At 40.5% G+C, this 16,386-nt stretch overlaps 1 protein-coding gene across 2 annotated transcripts in view; it reads right to left on the bottom strand.

Annotated features, from left to right (window-relative positions):
- Window positions 1-7,044: 7,044 nt before the first annotated feature.
- pgap1 (post-GPI attachment to proteins inositol deacylase 1) overlaps window positions 7,045-16,386 on the bottom strand; it is a 65,595-nt gene continuing 56,253 nt past the window's right edge. For both annotated transcript variants that reach the window (XM_008117256.3, XM_062969149.1), the window contains 5 exons: window positions 13,962-14,097; window positions 13,096-13,146; window positions 11,645-11,859; window positions 10,594-10,698; window positions 7,045-9,232 (listed from right to left, as the gene is read on the bottom strand). In XM_008117256.3, the coding sequence (XP_008115463.2) occupies window positions 9,094-9,232; window positions 10,594-10,698; window positions 11,645-11,859; window positions 13,096-13,146; window positions 13,962-14,097 (646 nt within the window). In that variant the 3' untranslated portion in view covers window positions 7,045-9,093. The remainder of the gene's footprint in view (window positions 9,233-10,593; window positions 10,699-11,644; window positions 11,860-13,095; window positions 13,147-13,961; window positions 14,098-16,386) is intronic.

Raw genomic sequence — 16,386 nt, forward strand, 5'->3', positions numbered from 1 at the left:
GCCCATCTGATTTGTTTGGGGGACAATTTTCTAGGAGACTTTAAATACTGGAGATTCTTATGGTCAGACCAAATTTCGAATGGGATTCCGCTTCCTTCGAGGAAGTGTCGCCAGCATTCTAAGGCTTTTAATATGGCTAATGCCTCTTTTTCCCATATTGGCCAACTTTTTTCAGTTTCGCTGAACTTCCGTGACAAATATCCACAGGGTTTTAAGTTCCCATTTTGATCCTTTTGCAATAGCACTGCCCCGTACGCACAGTCTGAGGCATCGCAATGGATTATGAAAGGGCTCCTGATATCAGGGTGTTTTAGGATGGGTCCTTCAGTGAAGCATTCTTTTAAGGTCTCGAATGCCTTTTGGCATTCTGGCGTCCAACTCAGTTTGGCGCCGGGAGCTTTCACTTTTGCTGTCTCCCCTTTCCCTTTTGTTTTTAAAAGTTCTGTAAGGGGTGCGGTTATTTGTGCAAAGCCTTTTATGAAGGGTCTGTAAAAATTTGCAAACCCCAGAAATGATTGTAATTGCCTCCTTGTTTGAGGCACTCCCCATTCTTTCACATCTGCTACTTTAGCTGGATCCATAGCTAACCCTTCTGGAGACATCCGATATCCCAGAAAGTCAATTTGAGTTTTATTAAATTCACATTTGGACAGTTTTGCGTACAGCTTTGCTTCTCTTAGTCTCTGCAAAACTTCCCGGACCAATTTTACGTGCTTTTCCTTATCTTCAGAAATGATCAAGATATCATCAAGGAATATGAACACCCCTCTGTACAATAACGGGTGTAGTATTTCATTTATAAGCTGCATAAAGCAGCCGCTTCCATTTTTTAACCCGAAAGGCAAAATTTCGTATTCAAAATGGCCGAATGCGCAGGAAAATGCGGTTTTCCAAGTATCCTCCGGTTTGATCCTTAATTTATGATACGCTTCAATTAAATCCAGTTTAGTAAATATGCTCCCTTTCTTCAATACGGTAATTAAATCCTTGACTAAGGGCATAGGGTATTTATTGTCCTTGGTAATTGCGTTTAAATTTCGATAATCAATGCACAATCTTAGGGAATTGTCTTTCTTTCTCCTAAATAACACTGGAGCCCCGAGAGGAGAATTAGATGGCTTAATGAAGCCTCGAGCCAGGTTTTTATCAATGTATTTTCTCAATTCCTCCTTCTCTTGCACAGACATGGGATACACTTTTGGTTTTGGTAAGTCTGCTCCTGGGGTTATTTCAATCCCTACTTCTATATTTCTTTTGGGAGGCAATTTACTGGCCTCTTTCTGATTGAAAACATCCGCAAAGTCTCTGTATTCAGGTGGCAATAGCTGTGGGTCTATTTCCCCTGCTTCGTCTTCCTCGTCCTCCTCTTCTGCAATTTTGCTTATCTCCCATTGCATCTGCTGTTCTTTAAATGCTAAGCTTTTTCCTCTCCAATCTACTTCAGGATTTGCTTGTTCGAGCCATGGTATCCCCAATATTACATGGTATGTGGCAATAGGGGCTATCACAAAGGATATTCTTCCTCCCCATTTGCCTATTTTGCATGGAACTCCCCGTAATTCCTTTGTAGATACTTCCCCAGCAGCGACTGATCCATCTAGCTGCGAAAATGCAATTGGGGAGTCAAGTGCCATCTGCTGGCATTTCAGCGCTCCTGCTAATTCTGGGGTTATAATGTTCCTAGAACACCCGCAGTCTACAAACGCCTTGCAGGTGGCCCGATTTTCTAGCCCCGAGAGGCAAATTGGTACTACTATCATGCGTTTGTCCCGACTCACCAATCTTTCCGAAGATTCTGGGGCCTGCACCTCCTCCTCCGCACGCCTCCCGGTTGCTGGCTTGGGCTTTGGGGCTTTTGGCGGCTCCCCCTTCCGGGCCCAGCATTCCGCTGCTCGGTGGCCCGTCTTCCCACATACAAAGCATCCCGGTTTAGGTTTGTTGTCGTCTCCTCTGGAGGGAATCCCCGGCCTCCCTCCGGGTCTTTCTTGCTTCCTCGTTTCTCCTCGACCTCTCGCCACCGGTCTTTGCTGGCCGCTGCTGCTCCTGAAGCGCTTTACTTGTGCCAGGGTAGATTCGACGCGCCCCGCTAGTTGAATCCATCCCTGGAGCGTCTCGGGGTCGTCTCTGTGCGCTGCCCAGCTGAAAATCTCGGGGCGTAGTCCCTCTTTAAATAGTTCCACTTTGGTTACTTCAGACCACTCCGGTACCCTTTCCGCGAGGTGGAGGAATTCCTCTGCGTACTCGGGCACCGTTTTGTCCCTCTGTTTTATTCCTTTCAGCTGGTCTCGAGCCCTCAATTGCTCTAGCCGGTCTCTGAACCGGTTCTCCAGTGCGGCGAGGAAGCGGGGCACTGACCTCAGGCATGGGTCGCGTCTGGCATGCAACTGCACATACCAGCTGGCTGCTCCTCGCTTTAGTGTGTTGCCGATGGCTCGAACCCTGCTTGCTTCGGAGGGAAATGTGTGTGCGTTGTCTTCCATGTATCCTCTAATGCTAATTAGAAAAAAGTTCAGTTCCTCTGATTCCCCTCCGTATTCCAGCTTGAGATCTTCCCTTCTAGGCATCCATTCTGCAGCCCTTTGATATTGTCTGGGCGGCATGGGGAAGGGTTGCATCAGGTTTCCTCGGGTGGCTCCTTGGAACACGCCGCGCCCCACTCCGGTGGTCATTCTGCGCGGCTCCTGGAAGTCTGCCGCCGCTGTTGGCTCTTCCGCCCATCCGCATACTGGCCTAGCTGTAGCCCCCTCATCTCGCCTTTCCTCGTCGTACGGTACATCCTCCTCCTCTTCCTGGACCCCCCGCTCCTCTCCGCCTTCGTCTGCGAATCCACTGGACCCGATCCCTGGCCCCAGTGGCCTTTCCACCCCGACGCCCATTCGGGGGGTTGGGAGCTCTGTTGGAGACGGCGGCCTCAGGGTCCCCAGGGCTCGCTGACGCTCCACTTCTCGCGCCATGCTGTCCCGGAACTGCAGCTCCTGCCAGTATTCCTCATCTCCCTCGTCCCTTGCCGCCACGGGGCTCTGCGTTGACGCCCGCTGGCCCCTCTGGCTCCAATCTCCTTCTTTGCTTGGTTCTCTCTCGGCGCCATATCGGCTGGCCTCCTTCTGGAGATTCTCTTCCAATAATGGCACCAATCTCCCCACGGTTTCCGACAGCCTGGATAAATTAGTTTCCAGGATGGATAACCGCAGGGCCACGGTCTCCGGCATACTTCCTCCAGATCCCCAACTGGTTTCTGCAGCTGCAGAGACGCCTCTTCCGAGCCTGGGAATTCTCTGGGTCACGCCGTTCGGCTTGGGGTACCCCGTAGAGGAAGCTATGGCTTGCAGCGTCTCTTCTCTCTTCGGCCGGGCCCCTTGCAAAGGCCTCTCTGCCTCATTTGGGCTTTGATCTTCTTCCTCGCTCATTATCACTTCACTGCGAATTCCGCAGGAGGGTGAGAAATGGGATTCTCGACTTTAATGTCAGGCTTACTTCAAAGGATCAGTCTGAACGCAGAACAAAGACAGCTGCTCTCAAACACAATCTTTATTGAAGAATACATGACTTTGGAAAAGTCGAGAATGACCTAATGTTTACATACATCTAATTTTATCACTTCTGATGCAACGTAATATCACACGCAAATATCATCATCAAACCCCACCTTCTGGATCACATTTCCACCAAGGTTTCTATCCCCCCCACACTACAGCAATTATAATTGTTTATACTTTCACCCCTGAGTTCCCAGGCTCATTTTATCTTCTCCCGCCAGGTGCTCGCATGTTTATGTTATGAAGTCAGATTCAGGGCTTGGAAATTCAGCCCTGGGATCTGGCTGCATGACAGTATAGTTTTACTGATCTTTATCTTTTGCCTTCATGAGGACCACCACTCCTCTTGAAGTTCCCCAAGCAATAGCGAGGGCATCCCTCTGGGCAGCTAAACCAGGAAATCCCAGTTGGATGGCCCACCACGAAGTCTGCCTCCAGGGGCAAACCAAGAATGGGCAACTTAGAAGTTCCTGAACAGACGCAGAAGTTGAGTGGGCAGATCAAAAGAAAACCTGGCAAAATGGCACTACCTAAAAGAATCCTCCACCTTGTGCGACTGTGGAGTAGCGCAGACAACTCCGCATCTGTATGCTTGTCCGCAGTGTCCTGCCTCATGTACAGAAGAAGAATTTTTTGAGGCTACAGACAATGCGATCACTGTTACCTGTTTTTGGTCAAAAGATATTTAGCTGCTTGTGCTCCTATTTTTTATCAGTTTTATACTACTTTATGCAATACTTTTGACATGAAATAAATAAATAAATCTTTTGCCTTTATAATTGTTTTATTTTAATAGGTTTTTATTTTTGTAAGCTACCTTGAGTCCCAGGAAAAGAAAAAAATAACTGATAGGAGAGAGAAAACGAAGTCGATGATCTTAAATGGGAAAAACCCCTTTGGACTCCTGACTTGGAAGAAGGCGCACAAGGGATGTAACCCATGGGATTGTAGACTGCTTCTCCACAGTATCTGGAGCAGTGGTTCTAAACCTTTGGGTCCTCAAATGTTTTGGCCTTCACCTCCCAGAAATTCTAACAGCTAGTAAACTGGCTGGGATTTCTGGGAGTTGTAGGCCAAAACACCTGAGGACCCACAGGTTGAGAACCACTGCTCTACAGTTTCAAAAGTAGTTTTCTGGAGGCATGGTGCTCTCTAGGGAAAACATGCCCACAAAATATGTGCACATTTTTGGATTAGTGCTCTAATGTCCTCCCCTTGTTAGCTTTTCAAAAGACATCTGTTTTATAATTAAATCCACAAAGTGATACAATTAAAAGAGAAAATTAAGAGCAATGGTACACTAGCAGTTGTTATTGTTATCTCTTATTTTTTAAAAGAAATATTTACAACCAGAGAGGTATAAAAACCAGTCTGAATGTTTTGGAAGAAGTGCTTTCTGAAAATGGCAGTATTGAAGGGGTGCAATTGTGTCTGTCTGGACCCAGCCCAAATTTAATGTTTTATAAGGGAAAATATTGATTTAAATATAATTTCTAAATTCTTACATAATGTACAGTGCTACATATCTATGTAGAAGTTAGGCAATGGGATTTGATAGACACAGAAGGCATGTGGCTCACATCTGTGTAGGCAAGAATAGACTGCAGATGCTTCAAGTATAAAAGTATCTTCAAAATACATAAAAATGTGGAACTATAATATACTGATTCACAATAAGAGTAAAAAAGAGAGCAAAGATAATAAAAAAATACTGTTCATCATATAACCTACACATGTATGATAGTGCTAAATTTAGTGGGAGACCAGTAATCCCACACATTCTGTGTGTGAACTTGTTCATCACTGTGCATCATGTATAATATAATCATATGATAATACCAAAAAAGGCCATCAACCTTCAAACAATATGTGTCTGAAACGTCTGAAGGGGTCCTGCTGAACTAAAGCATATTGCAGGTTCCCTCAAAGTGGTTCAAAGTTTTAAGTCCTCTGAAATCTGATTAGCTACAGATACTAATGTGATCCGGCACAAAATAAATGCTGGCTATTTTGTTCTGGTTAGTAAGGACATTGATCCTGGCTTTGTTCAGATGTATTGAGGAAGGAGAAGCTCCATATCTTTCTAACTAAAGAACAGGCAGAATAATAATGGAGCTCAGGTTGGATCTACACTGTCCTATATCCCAGGACCTGATCCCAGATTATCTGTGTCAGATCCTGGGATATAGAACAGTATAGATCCAGCCTCATTAAAAATGATCAGAACCAAATCAACCAGCTTTCAAAAAGAGAAGCTTGCCTCTTAGCATCCTAAACAGAGTGGTAAGCTTCCAAACCGCAGTGCATGACTTTGAATTTTTTTGTGTAGTAAAATAACTGCTTGATGATGAGATATTTGGCAAGTTCCATTTTTTTTCTGTAGAGAGAAAGATCTCTGCCAAAATCCTCCACTGTGTACCACTATTACACTGTGTACCACTATTACATTGGAAGCTTACCACTCTGTTTAGGATGCTAAGAGGCAAGCTTCTCTTTTTGAAAGCTGGTTGATTTGGTTCTGATCATTTTTAATGAGGCTGGATCTATACTGTTCTATATCCCAGGATCTGACACAGATAATCTTAAAGATATAGTGCTTGTTCTTCAGGAATACAGATAGCTGTTACTGATATACTTCTCTATTAGCATTCCTGCTATTATGAGGCACAAAGGACCACTCAAGGTCAGGCTACATTAAATGAGGTCCCTGGACGACCATGGCTTCTGCGAAGGTTGCCATCTACTGGCAAGAAGCCCAACTTAGCAAGCAAAAGGGACTCCTTGCAAAGGCTGTGCATTACACCACAACATTATTTTTGTTCCTGGTTTATAAATGTCCTTTCCTAATTCATTCTATCATAAAAATATGGAAAAAATGTATTAAAGTGCAAAAAGTTTGTTTTTGCGGGACATCCTGCAGCACATTTTACTATACTTTTTCAATGAATATCTCCAAGTCTCAACCAATTCAGCATAAATGTGTTGTCGAAGGCTTTCATGGCCGGGATCACAGGGTTGTTGTATGTCTTTCGGGCTGTGTGGCCATGTTCCAGAAGTATTCTCTCCTGACGTTTCGCCCACATCTATGGCAGGCATCCTCAGAGGTTGTCCATACCTCACAACCTCTGAGGATGCCTGCCATAGATGTGGGCGAAACGTCAGGAGAGAATACTTCTGGAACATGGCCACACAGCCCGAAAGACATACAACAACCCAATTCAGCATAGTTTGTGGCAGCCACAAAAACAAAGTTTCTGGAGTATAACAACTACTTTCAAAGTCAGTACTGCACAATTAAACAGGAAATAACACTTTCAAACCAGGAACAGAAAATGTTGCAAATTTTGTTACATAGTGTTATCCAGCTAAGCAGTACATAAACCCACACAAAGGATGCTAACTGCTCCTTTTTAGTCCCTTCACATGTATTCAGTACCACATATCTGTGCTCTGAGAATTAAGATTACAGTTTGCCCAAAACCACTCACCTTAGAGTGGCAAAGACATATTTTAAACAGGATAAAAATTATTTAATGATACTGAGATGAGATTATATCTAGAGCACAGCATTTAAAACACTTATTCCGATTAGAGTGGCCTTCATGGTTCACACACACACAACTTTAGAGACAAAATACTTCTATACTTAAAAGGGGTTTCAAGTCAATTGAGAAAACATTGAATGATTAATATGTACACACTTCAGTTTACTAACTGAGGCACTTCAGGCACGAATGATACAAAAAGGAGAAAGGCAGGACAGAAATATGTACTGCATTTTGATTTGGAGAAAAGTCCCTTTCCTAGATTAAATCAGGAGGAAGAAAAGAGACATTATGTAACATGTTTTAGGCATCAAGGCAATGGATGATGTCAAAGTAAGACACAAGTGCAGTTACATATAAATAGGCCAGCAAACTATGCTATATTTACAAAACAGTCACTTGTGGTCAAATGGATGGGATGCAGCACTGGCCTTTGGATACAATACCTTGCATTAAGGTACCAGAGAATGTTAGTTTTGTAGATGGTTATTATATCATCAGGATTTGCCATTCAGGCTCCTGGTTCAGGGCAGATTCTTTGGAAATTTATTTTCAAACAGAGAAAGATTTGATTGTTTTTAAAAAATGTGTTTTTCTATCATTCCCGAACCAGTTAAGACAGAGGTATCAAGCTTGTAATCCTCCAGATGTTTGGACCCTTCAATTCCCAGAAGTCCTAGTCAGCTTATTCAATGGCAAGGGATTCTGAGAGCTGAAATCCAAAATACCTGGAGGGCCACAAGTTTGACACCACTGACTTAAGAAAAAAGTGAGCAACCTGTAACACTCCAGAGTAGAGATGGGAAGGCCTGGGGGGGAAAAACCCCGAAAAATGGGGGAGGCTGCAGAAAAATGAAAAAACAAAACAAAACATTTTTTCTGGGCCTTCCCACCTCTACTCCAGAGGTTGTGAAACTGTAACCACCAGTCAGTATAATGAATCATGAGTAATGCTGGGACTTGCAACTAATTTAAGATATAGAAGGTTTGATGTTCATGAAGAAAAACTGAAGCTAAATTTGGTAAAAACAGAGATAATATGAGTGAAGCCTATGATTCGCTAGGACCTCCTCTATAAATAAACATTACTGGCATGATATAGGATCTTGCTGCTCTTGAAGAAATCAGTTTTGTGTGCTGGATGCTATCCTCAACATGAAATCCTTCTATCTAATTAATTAATTAATCTAATCAGAGTAGCTATGCAAACTCACAATTTTATCTCCTATATGCTGAAATATTGGGAAGCTTAGGTGAGGATGCCCCCCACCAACCCACGTTTGCTACTTCATGTTATTTTTCACATACTTACATGTACACTAGCATAAATTTCTCTGTATAGAAATAGTAACCCAAGAATCTGTCCTGAATTTTAGATTTTGCAATTTAGCAATACAAACATTTGTTCCTATATTGTCCTTACTAAACTATATTACATTGAATATGTCGACACATTTAGCTTTTAATAATTTCATTGATAGTGAGGTTCTGAAAGTGCTTTGGATTTGTCATCAGCAACAGTCTAGCAGCAACAGCATTATAGTTTACTATAGACACAAGGAATGATAAAGCTATAAGATATGCCTATAACTGAGTTAATAACTTTCAGATTGTCTTATTGGCCACTTAATTTTATGACTCTTTCCTTTTGGTCACTGTGCTTAAGAACATAAGAGTGTACAGAACAATAAAAGTTCACAACGGTAAAAACAGTGAAAAATAAAACTGATTACTCTCATACCAAGGAAACCATGTTGCAGATCTTGCCATCAACTGCAATCTACATTTCTAGAGTATTTTTAAAGAAATACTTGAAAACAGTACAGTAGAAAATCTCATGTTGTCCAAACAGGTTATCACTTCTAGATATGCCCCATTCTGCATACCAAATATTGTTCGCATTTCTGCCATTGGCAGCCAACTGCATTTTTGTCATCTGTATTCTGTCGTAGATCATCCTGTATTCAGTCTCCCATGACTGCTGTTTGTTGGCTCTGAGCTTTGGCAAAGTCTCACACCGTGTGGCATAATGCATGAAAAGAAAGAGGAATGATTATCAAGTACGGTGCTCTGTATAAATGCAACGGTGCAAAAGCAACAACAGCTACAGAGAAAGGAAGTGGAAGACGAAGTGCAATTTTCAACAGTCGACTGTGAGGGGAAAAAATAAAATAAAAGACAGTGCTTTGGTTACTACAGCTATGATATCAAAGGCCAAACACAGCACAAATTCTCAGAAAATATTATGGAGTATTTGGCCAATGGGATTTTTTTTGATAGAAGTTCTTTGTAGCAAGGCAGTTCAGAGCTTTACAGTCATGAGTGATAGAGACCTGCATCCATCCCATTTTGGGCAACACTTCATCCTTTATCTGAAATATTAGTATTGGAGTCACATTCAATTAAGAGGCCTATATAGGCAGAGTTGACCAGATTTCAAAATGAGGCACAGAGGACTGCCTTCTTTTCAAATTGGACCAACATATGTCTGGCTCTGTGGACAAAGGCCCCAATTTAGACTGGTGATAAAGTATAACAGACAATATTCTTACTAAATATTCTTGAAGAATTTCAGATACAAATACAGATGAATTCCCCTTTGATTAGTACTACAAACCGGCTTTTTAGTAGATAGATCAATCTGTTTATTTATTAATCCACTGACCATATCAACGATAAAAGACAAAAACAAAAATACACAGACAAATAGACACTAATCACTATGATAAAACTCCTGTAATAGTTAACTAATAATTGCTTTTTAGTATTGAAACAATGTTTGTGCTGGCATTAGGGAGGCACTTGTAACTCTCTGTAAGATGCAGTTTGAAAAGCCACACAAGAGATCTTAAGAATTTCAAGATCAGATGGACTAGAACAGTATAACATTTATTATTGTCAAATGTAAAAGGTTTTAAAATCTTGGTCACAGTACATAACCCTTGGCCTCAAAAACAACTCTTTTCAAGAGACAGCAGTACTGAGATTCTGGCTGTTTCACTATAAGTCCATAGAAAAGATGGGACTTGAGCCAGGCCTACTTGATTTGAATTAGGTTTTAATATACGACCAGGCTTGCCCACATTCGCTTAATAAATTACAGTTAACCAAAAGATGATGGGTTACATGCAAAGCTTCATGAGAGGAGTTCTGGTCACAGAATAAGGAGGATTTCTCAAACTGTGCTCCTCCAGATGTTTTGGACTTCGGCTCCCACAATTCCTAATGGCTGGTAAGTTGGCTGGGGTTTCTGGGAGCTGAAGTCCAAAACACCTGGAGTAGCACAGTTTGAAAAACACTGGAATAAGATATTTAAAAAACAGCTCTGTAGAGCTGGTACCCTCCAAGGCAGTGGGTGAGAAGAAGGAGGGCTTACAGAGGAGACTACGGGCATATACTTCCATGTACCAGGCACGAGTGGGTCAAATTTACTTAATGGCACAAAACAACAAAACCAGCACAACCTTCAAACATCAGACATGCAAAAGAAAGAGAATCAATCACTCAAGTACCTTGATTTAAGCTTTGAAGTATTGGTATTCATGAGTATCCCCAATACAGAGATGAGGATAACAGCAAGAGTTCTACATGGATCAGGATCCAGTCTGATATGGTACCTAATGAAAAACAGGGACGACACATGGGTTTTGCAATGTGCTCCTTTAAAAATTGCTTGAATGTTCACATTTTCACATTAGGATTTACAGAAAACAGTAATTAAGTTAAAAGAAAATACCGCAGGACCAACTTAGGATCACATATGTGAAAAGTTTGAGGACAAAACCAGAGGAAGGAAAAACATTTCACAGTGAAATATAAGATGGTGGACTAGATAGACACCATCAATTCTGTAATGAAATGTGTTAAAGCAGAAAAAGCTGCTTATAGCAGCTGATACTTTAACACCAGCCCAAATCTTAATTTCTGTGAGCCACTTTCAGCTTCAAAAATAGTGAAATAAAGTATTTTAAACAAATCAACTAGATACATTGTAGAAAAACCTCTAACATACTTTTCACCGTTTTTAACTCTTGGTTGACGAAAGTCCGTCTTTAGTAACTCAGGGTACAGCGACATATAGGCCCGTTGCTGCTTCCCTAATGTGTGTGACTGAAGAAGATAGAAGCAATCCTGTCTAATTACTGTAGCTTGTGTATTACAGACGATTTTGTACAAAGGATATTGTGACACAGAGATTATTACAACCCATTCTGAAGGCAAATATCCAGTACCAAATTTCTGATAGACATTTTCAGTTCAAATTCAAAGTACTATCTTTCCAGGATCAATTGAAAACTGCCAATATTCTTTTAAAAAAATTAAAGGTTTTCAAGAAAACAGCCAATATTCTTGACTGTCATATTTATGTTTACAAATAAAACAGAATGGCATTATCATCTGTAGATCCCGCCCACGACCAACTTGTGACTGATGTACAAGTACATATATTAAAAGATCCCTATCAGTCTTCCAGTTTTTGGATCAACAGTCCTTCAGAGCAGTTGAATCTTAAACACCTTTAAAAGATTACTCTATAAAACCAATGAATTTAGAACATGATACCTGAGATTTTTTAGCCAATATATCAAAGATGGGCAACAAAGCAGTACAATCCACGTGAGTAAATTGAGGATGGTGACATGCATCTTTAGACTATCGATAATGCCATCAACCGCTGTGCTGCTGGTAGACGATTGTGAAAGCTCCTCTGTGGATCCACAGTTCTTTCCAATATCTTTTTTGGAATAATTGGAATTTTGTTCCACGCTGTTTGAAGACTATGAAATATAAATATAAGCATTAAATGTAGTCTAGCAATGCTAGGAATACGATGAAGTAATTAAAAGTATAGTTCAAGCAATGTATTAGTAACCTGGCCAAGACAAAAGCTGTACTGAGGCAGTTCAAACTGCATTATATGGGTCTACACTGGCTATATAATGCAGTTCAGATTGCATTATATAACAATGTAGAACCAGCCAGAGGAGCTTATATTTGTAACAGAGGAATGTAAGTTGGGGGGCTCAGGAATGCCAGGGTAATCACCTGCCCCGAGATGGCTGCTATGCTTGAGCATGCATCCCTTTATAATCAAGGCTCTAAATTATTGTGCTAGCTGGCCTGCTGACCTGAAGATAAGGTTGCTGAGCTGAATGTTGTTGGTTCGAATCCACTAGATGGGGTGAGCTCCCGTCTGTCAGCTCTAGCTTGAGGGGACATGAGAGAAGCCTCCCAACAGGATGATAACACATTCGGGCATCCCCTGGGCAACGTCTCTGTAGATGGCCACTTCTCTCACACCAGAAGCAACTTGCAGTATGTTCTCAAATCGCTTCTGACACGATAAAAAAATTGATGGGCCAAATGCTAATTAGTAGACATTTGCCCTGTACTGGGTGAAGAACTGAGCAGAACTAAGATGCAGACCTAAGCAAAGGGCATATCCCTACTCTTCTCCCTCCTGCATGACAAAATATGACAAAACAGGGCTGGCTGTTGCCAATTTTTCGCATTTGCTTCCCAAAGTTATCATGATGCCCATATTGCCACTATGGCAGTTCTCATGTGAACCCATATGCTTATGCCTCACTGAAGAAACATGAGACAAAGATAAAGCAACAAAGCAACTCAAAAAGAGGAACTTGCTATCAAACTAAAGTGTCATCAGGTAAAACTATCCTAGAGAGAGAACTCACAGACTAGTAGATTGAAAGGTTAGCAGGTCTAGAAATGCCAAATTTAAACTTAAGAAAATGAAGCCAGGCTTTCAATACAGAAACCACGAGAGGGGAAAAAATCCATCTACTTAAGAGTACCAGACTCTCATATCTAGGGTTATCACAACCAGTTTTCTCCAGGCAGCAGTGATTAGCTTTGTTTATCCTTTGGAAGAGAGACATTCTATATTATTATTATTACATTTATTTATACCGTGCTTTTTTTCTCCACAAGGAAAGTCATCATCACCATCAGCAGTAGCTTAAACAAAATAATTAATCATGTTACAAACTTACCATATTAAGGACACTTAGTTCTGTTCTTGCTATTGATTGTAGTTTAATCATCTGTACAAATAAGCACATATATGCATTTATCACTAGAGAGTTTTCTTAAAACTATGGGCCACTAATTGTGAAGGATTGCTTTCTAGCCCTTATGATTGGGAATTCAGAAATGGACAGCTTACTGATCTCTGTAATTCACAACACAACTCAGTTTCTTTATTTGCACCCTCTGCTCCATTGAGATGTCTTGATGCCCCTACTATTGGGTTTTATTTATTTCGACCTTTAAGGAGCTGAGGGGTGGCCACGGCCAACAGGGAAGCTCTGGTGTGGGCTGGTCCATGAGGTCATGAAGAGTCAGAAGCAACTAAACGAATAAACAACATTTATCCTCTGAAGATGCCAGCCACAAGTGCAGGTGAAACATCAGGAGAAAATGCTGCTAGAACATGGCCATACAGCCCGGAAACCACACAATACCCCAGGTTTTTTTTCGTGTCAGGAGCAACCGGAGTTGCTTCTGGAGTGAGAGAATTGGCCATCTGCAAGGACGCTGCCCAGGAGACGCCCGGATGTTTTGATGTTTTACCATCCTTGTGGGAGGCTTCTCTCATGTCCCTGCATGAAGCTGGAGCTGATAGAGGGAGCTCTCCCCGGGTGGGATTCGAACCTGGCAGCCTTCAGGTCAGCAACTCAACCTTCAAGTCACTAGGCTTTTATCCCCTAGGCCACCGGAGGCTCCAATACCCCAGTGATTCTGACTGTGAAAGCCTTTGACATGACTATCTACTTTGATTATTTAAAATGCCATGGCTTTAAAGTATCAGTATTTTATTCAAATGCAACATTCAGCACATTGCAATTCTGTTAAATACCTTGAAGATGTAATGGAAATAAGTTATTGTTATAACCAACGACCCACATGTCGTCCAACTAAGCAAAATCATGGAAGCAGCAACACACAACCTTCTTCGAGTAATTAAACTGTTATCTGATGGTAGTCCAGAGGGCCTGCAATTGAGGAAAATATTCATATAATTAAAGATTAACCAAGTTGTAAAGCATAAAGATTCAGATCAGACATCATGACAAGTGATGCTCTTCATAGTTTAGAACCCAATCTATGGATTATACTTGCAAAATTCAAACTATAGTTTACAGCTGATTGTCGATTTTGGCCTTATCCTTTTTTCACTTATCTGCACAAAGTGATGCACAAACTGATAAGTTTACTTCTGTACCCAAGATGGAAAAGTCTTTGGAAATGTGGCAATAACCAGCATTACATTACATATATAATTTCATTTTGCTCATTTGTAAAAAGACACAGTTGGTTATGACTAAATTCCATAATAATATTTATTTGTAACATGCTTTTCAGCAAAAGGTGTTTAAGGAATGCAATGTTTCCTTAGCAAATCTCAGGGTCAATGAAAACACTCTTTTCTCTTTTGATTTCTTCCATCACTGTATCATAATAATAATAATAATCACCATCATCATCTCCCCGAGTGGACCCGGAGCGGTTCACATGGGACCATGACCGATCAATAGATAAAACCATAATTTGTCATTACTTATAAGTGGAGCCCTCAGACTACAGTAATCTGACTTCACCAGTAATATCAAACAATGTTTTGTCAAGAAGGGGTGCTTTGAATGCAATTTTCCTGCTTCTTGACAGGGGGTTAGACTGGATGGCCCAGGAGGTCTCTTCCAACTCTATGATTCTAAGAAAGATTCATAAGGATCACAAATCAGTATCCTTCCCCACCAGTAAAGAAAATTATTCATTTTAGGTTTGTGGAATTTAGGTTAGTATTCATTTTAGGTTTGTGGAATTTATACTCTTCCACTTCTATTATGTAGAGTTCTCAAAGTAGGGCCAGCTACAGTAAAATAATAATAATAATATGCTGCCTGGTCAAATACCAAAGAAGGATACAAACATTTTGACTTCCTTGAGACAAAATCCAAAATAGTGTATTTATTTTTGCTTTGTCTGGATAACCTGACCAGTGTTACTTTAATAAACGCAAGTTCTAAATAACAGAAAATTCTTCTTTCATGAAAGAGAGCACTGTACAATCATAAAAGATATAACAAGTAAATTGATAGATAAAATCAAGTTTAATCAAGCCGTGAGCACAGAAATAACAACTATTGTGTGCTTTGTTCTGATATGTACAATAATATGTAGGTGCAAAGTCACCACAATTTTCAAGGACTAAAATAGAAAGACAAGTCAAAGACCATCTTGATATCTAACCCTCAAAAATAAAAGCAGGCTATGAATAGGCTGCAGTTTGAAAATGAGTCTACCATTAAAGATCTGGAACTGAAATATCGTAAATGACTATCTTCATGAGAAAATGAGAACTATTTTACTCCAAGTTCAGTATTTGATTGAGGAAAAGATGACCAACTGGAAAAAGAAAAAAAAAACCCTATGTGACAGTGGCCAGTCTGCGAACAATGATTCCTGAACTTTAAATTATTATCCAAACAATGAATATCCAAAAAGTGAAAGTGCTTCAACCTGAAGGTAAGAATATTATTGCAAATACAGTATTTATGGAGATCTTATTATTTCACAATGAATTATTAGCATTTGTGTTAATAATTGTTGCACCAGCAAAATGAAATGGCAAAATTTATAGCAATACAGATGCTTTACCATGGAGGTTTAGGTGCTGAAAAAATAAGTCATATGTTGCCCACTTCAATATTAATAACAGCAATATGTTAGTACAGGAGAGTCTCGCTTATCCAACGTAAACGGGCTGGTAGAACGTTGGATAAGCGAATATGTTGGATAATAAGGAGAGATTAAGGAAAAGCCTATTAAACATCAAATTAGGTTATGATTTTACAAATTAAGCACCAAAACATCATGTTATACAACACATTTGACAGAAAAAGTAGTTCAATACACAGTAATGCTATGTAGTAATTACTGTATTTATGAATTTAGCACCAAAATATCATGATGTATTGAAAACATTGACTACAAAAATGTGTTGGATAATCCAGAATGTTGGATAAGCGAGTTTTGGATAAGTGAGACTCTACTGTATTAGTTTTGCTCCTATATGAGAAAGACATTACACTGAAAACATTTTTTAAAAAATATTACATAGGGAAGACAATAAATGCTTCCTGAAATTTAATTTAACTTTTAACTTTTTGTAGATAATGTTGGATGCTCGTACTGAATCTCACAGAAAAGCTGTATCTTCAGAAGCCAGCAATCCTGACTCTAAGAATGAATTGGCTAACCCCACACCTATTACCTCCATT

Source organism: Anolis carolinensis, chromosome 1, assembly GCF_035594765.1.
Source record: "Anolis carolinensis isolate JA03-04 chromosome 1, rAnoCar3.1.pri, whole genome shotgun sequence".
Classification (NCBI taxonomy): Eukaryota; Metazoa; Chordata; class Lepidosauria; order Squamata; family Dactyloidae; genus Anolis; species Anolis carolinensis.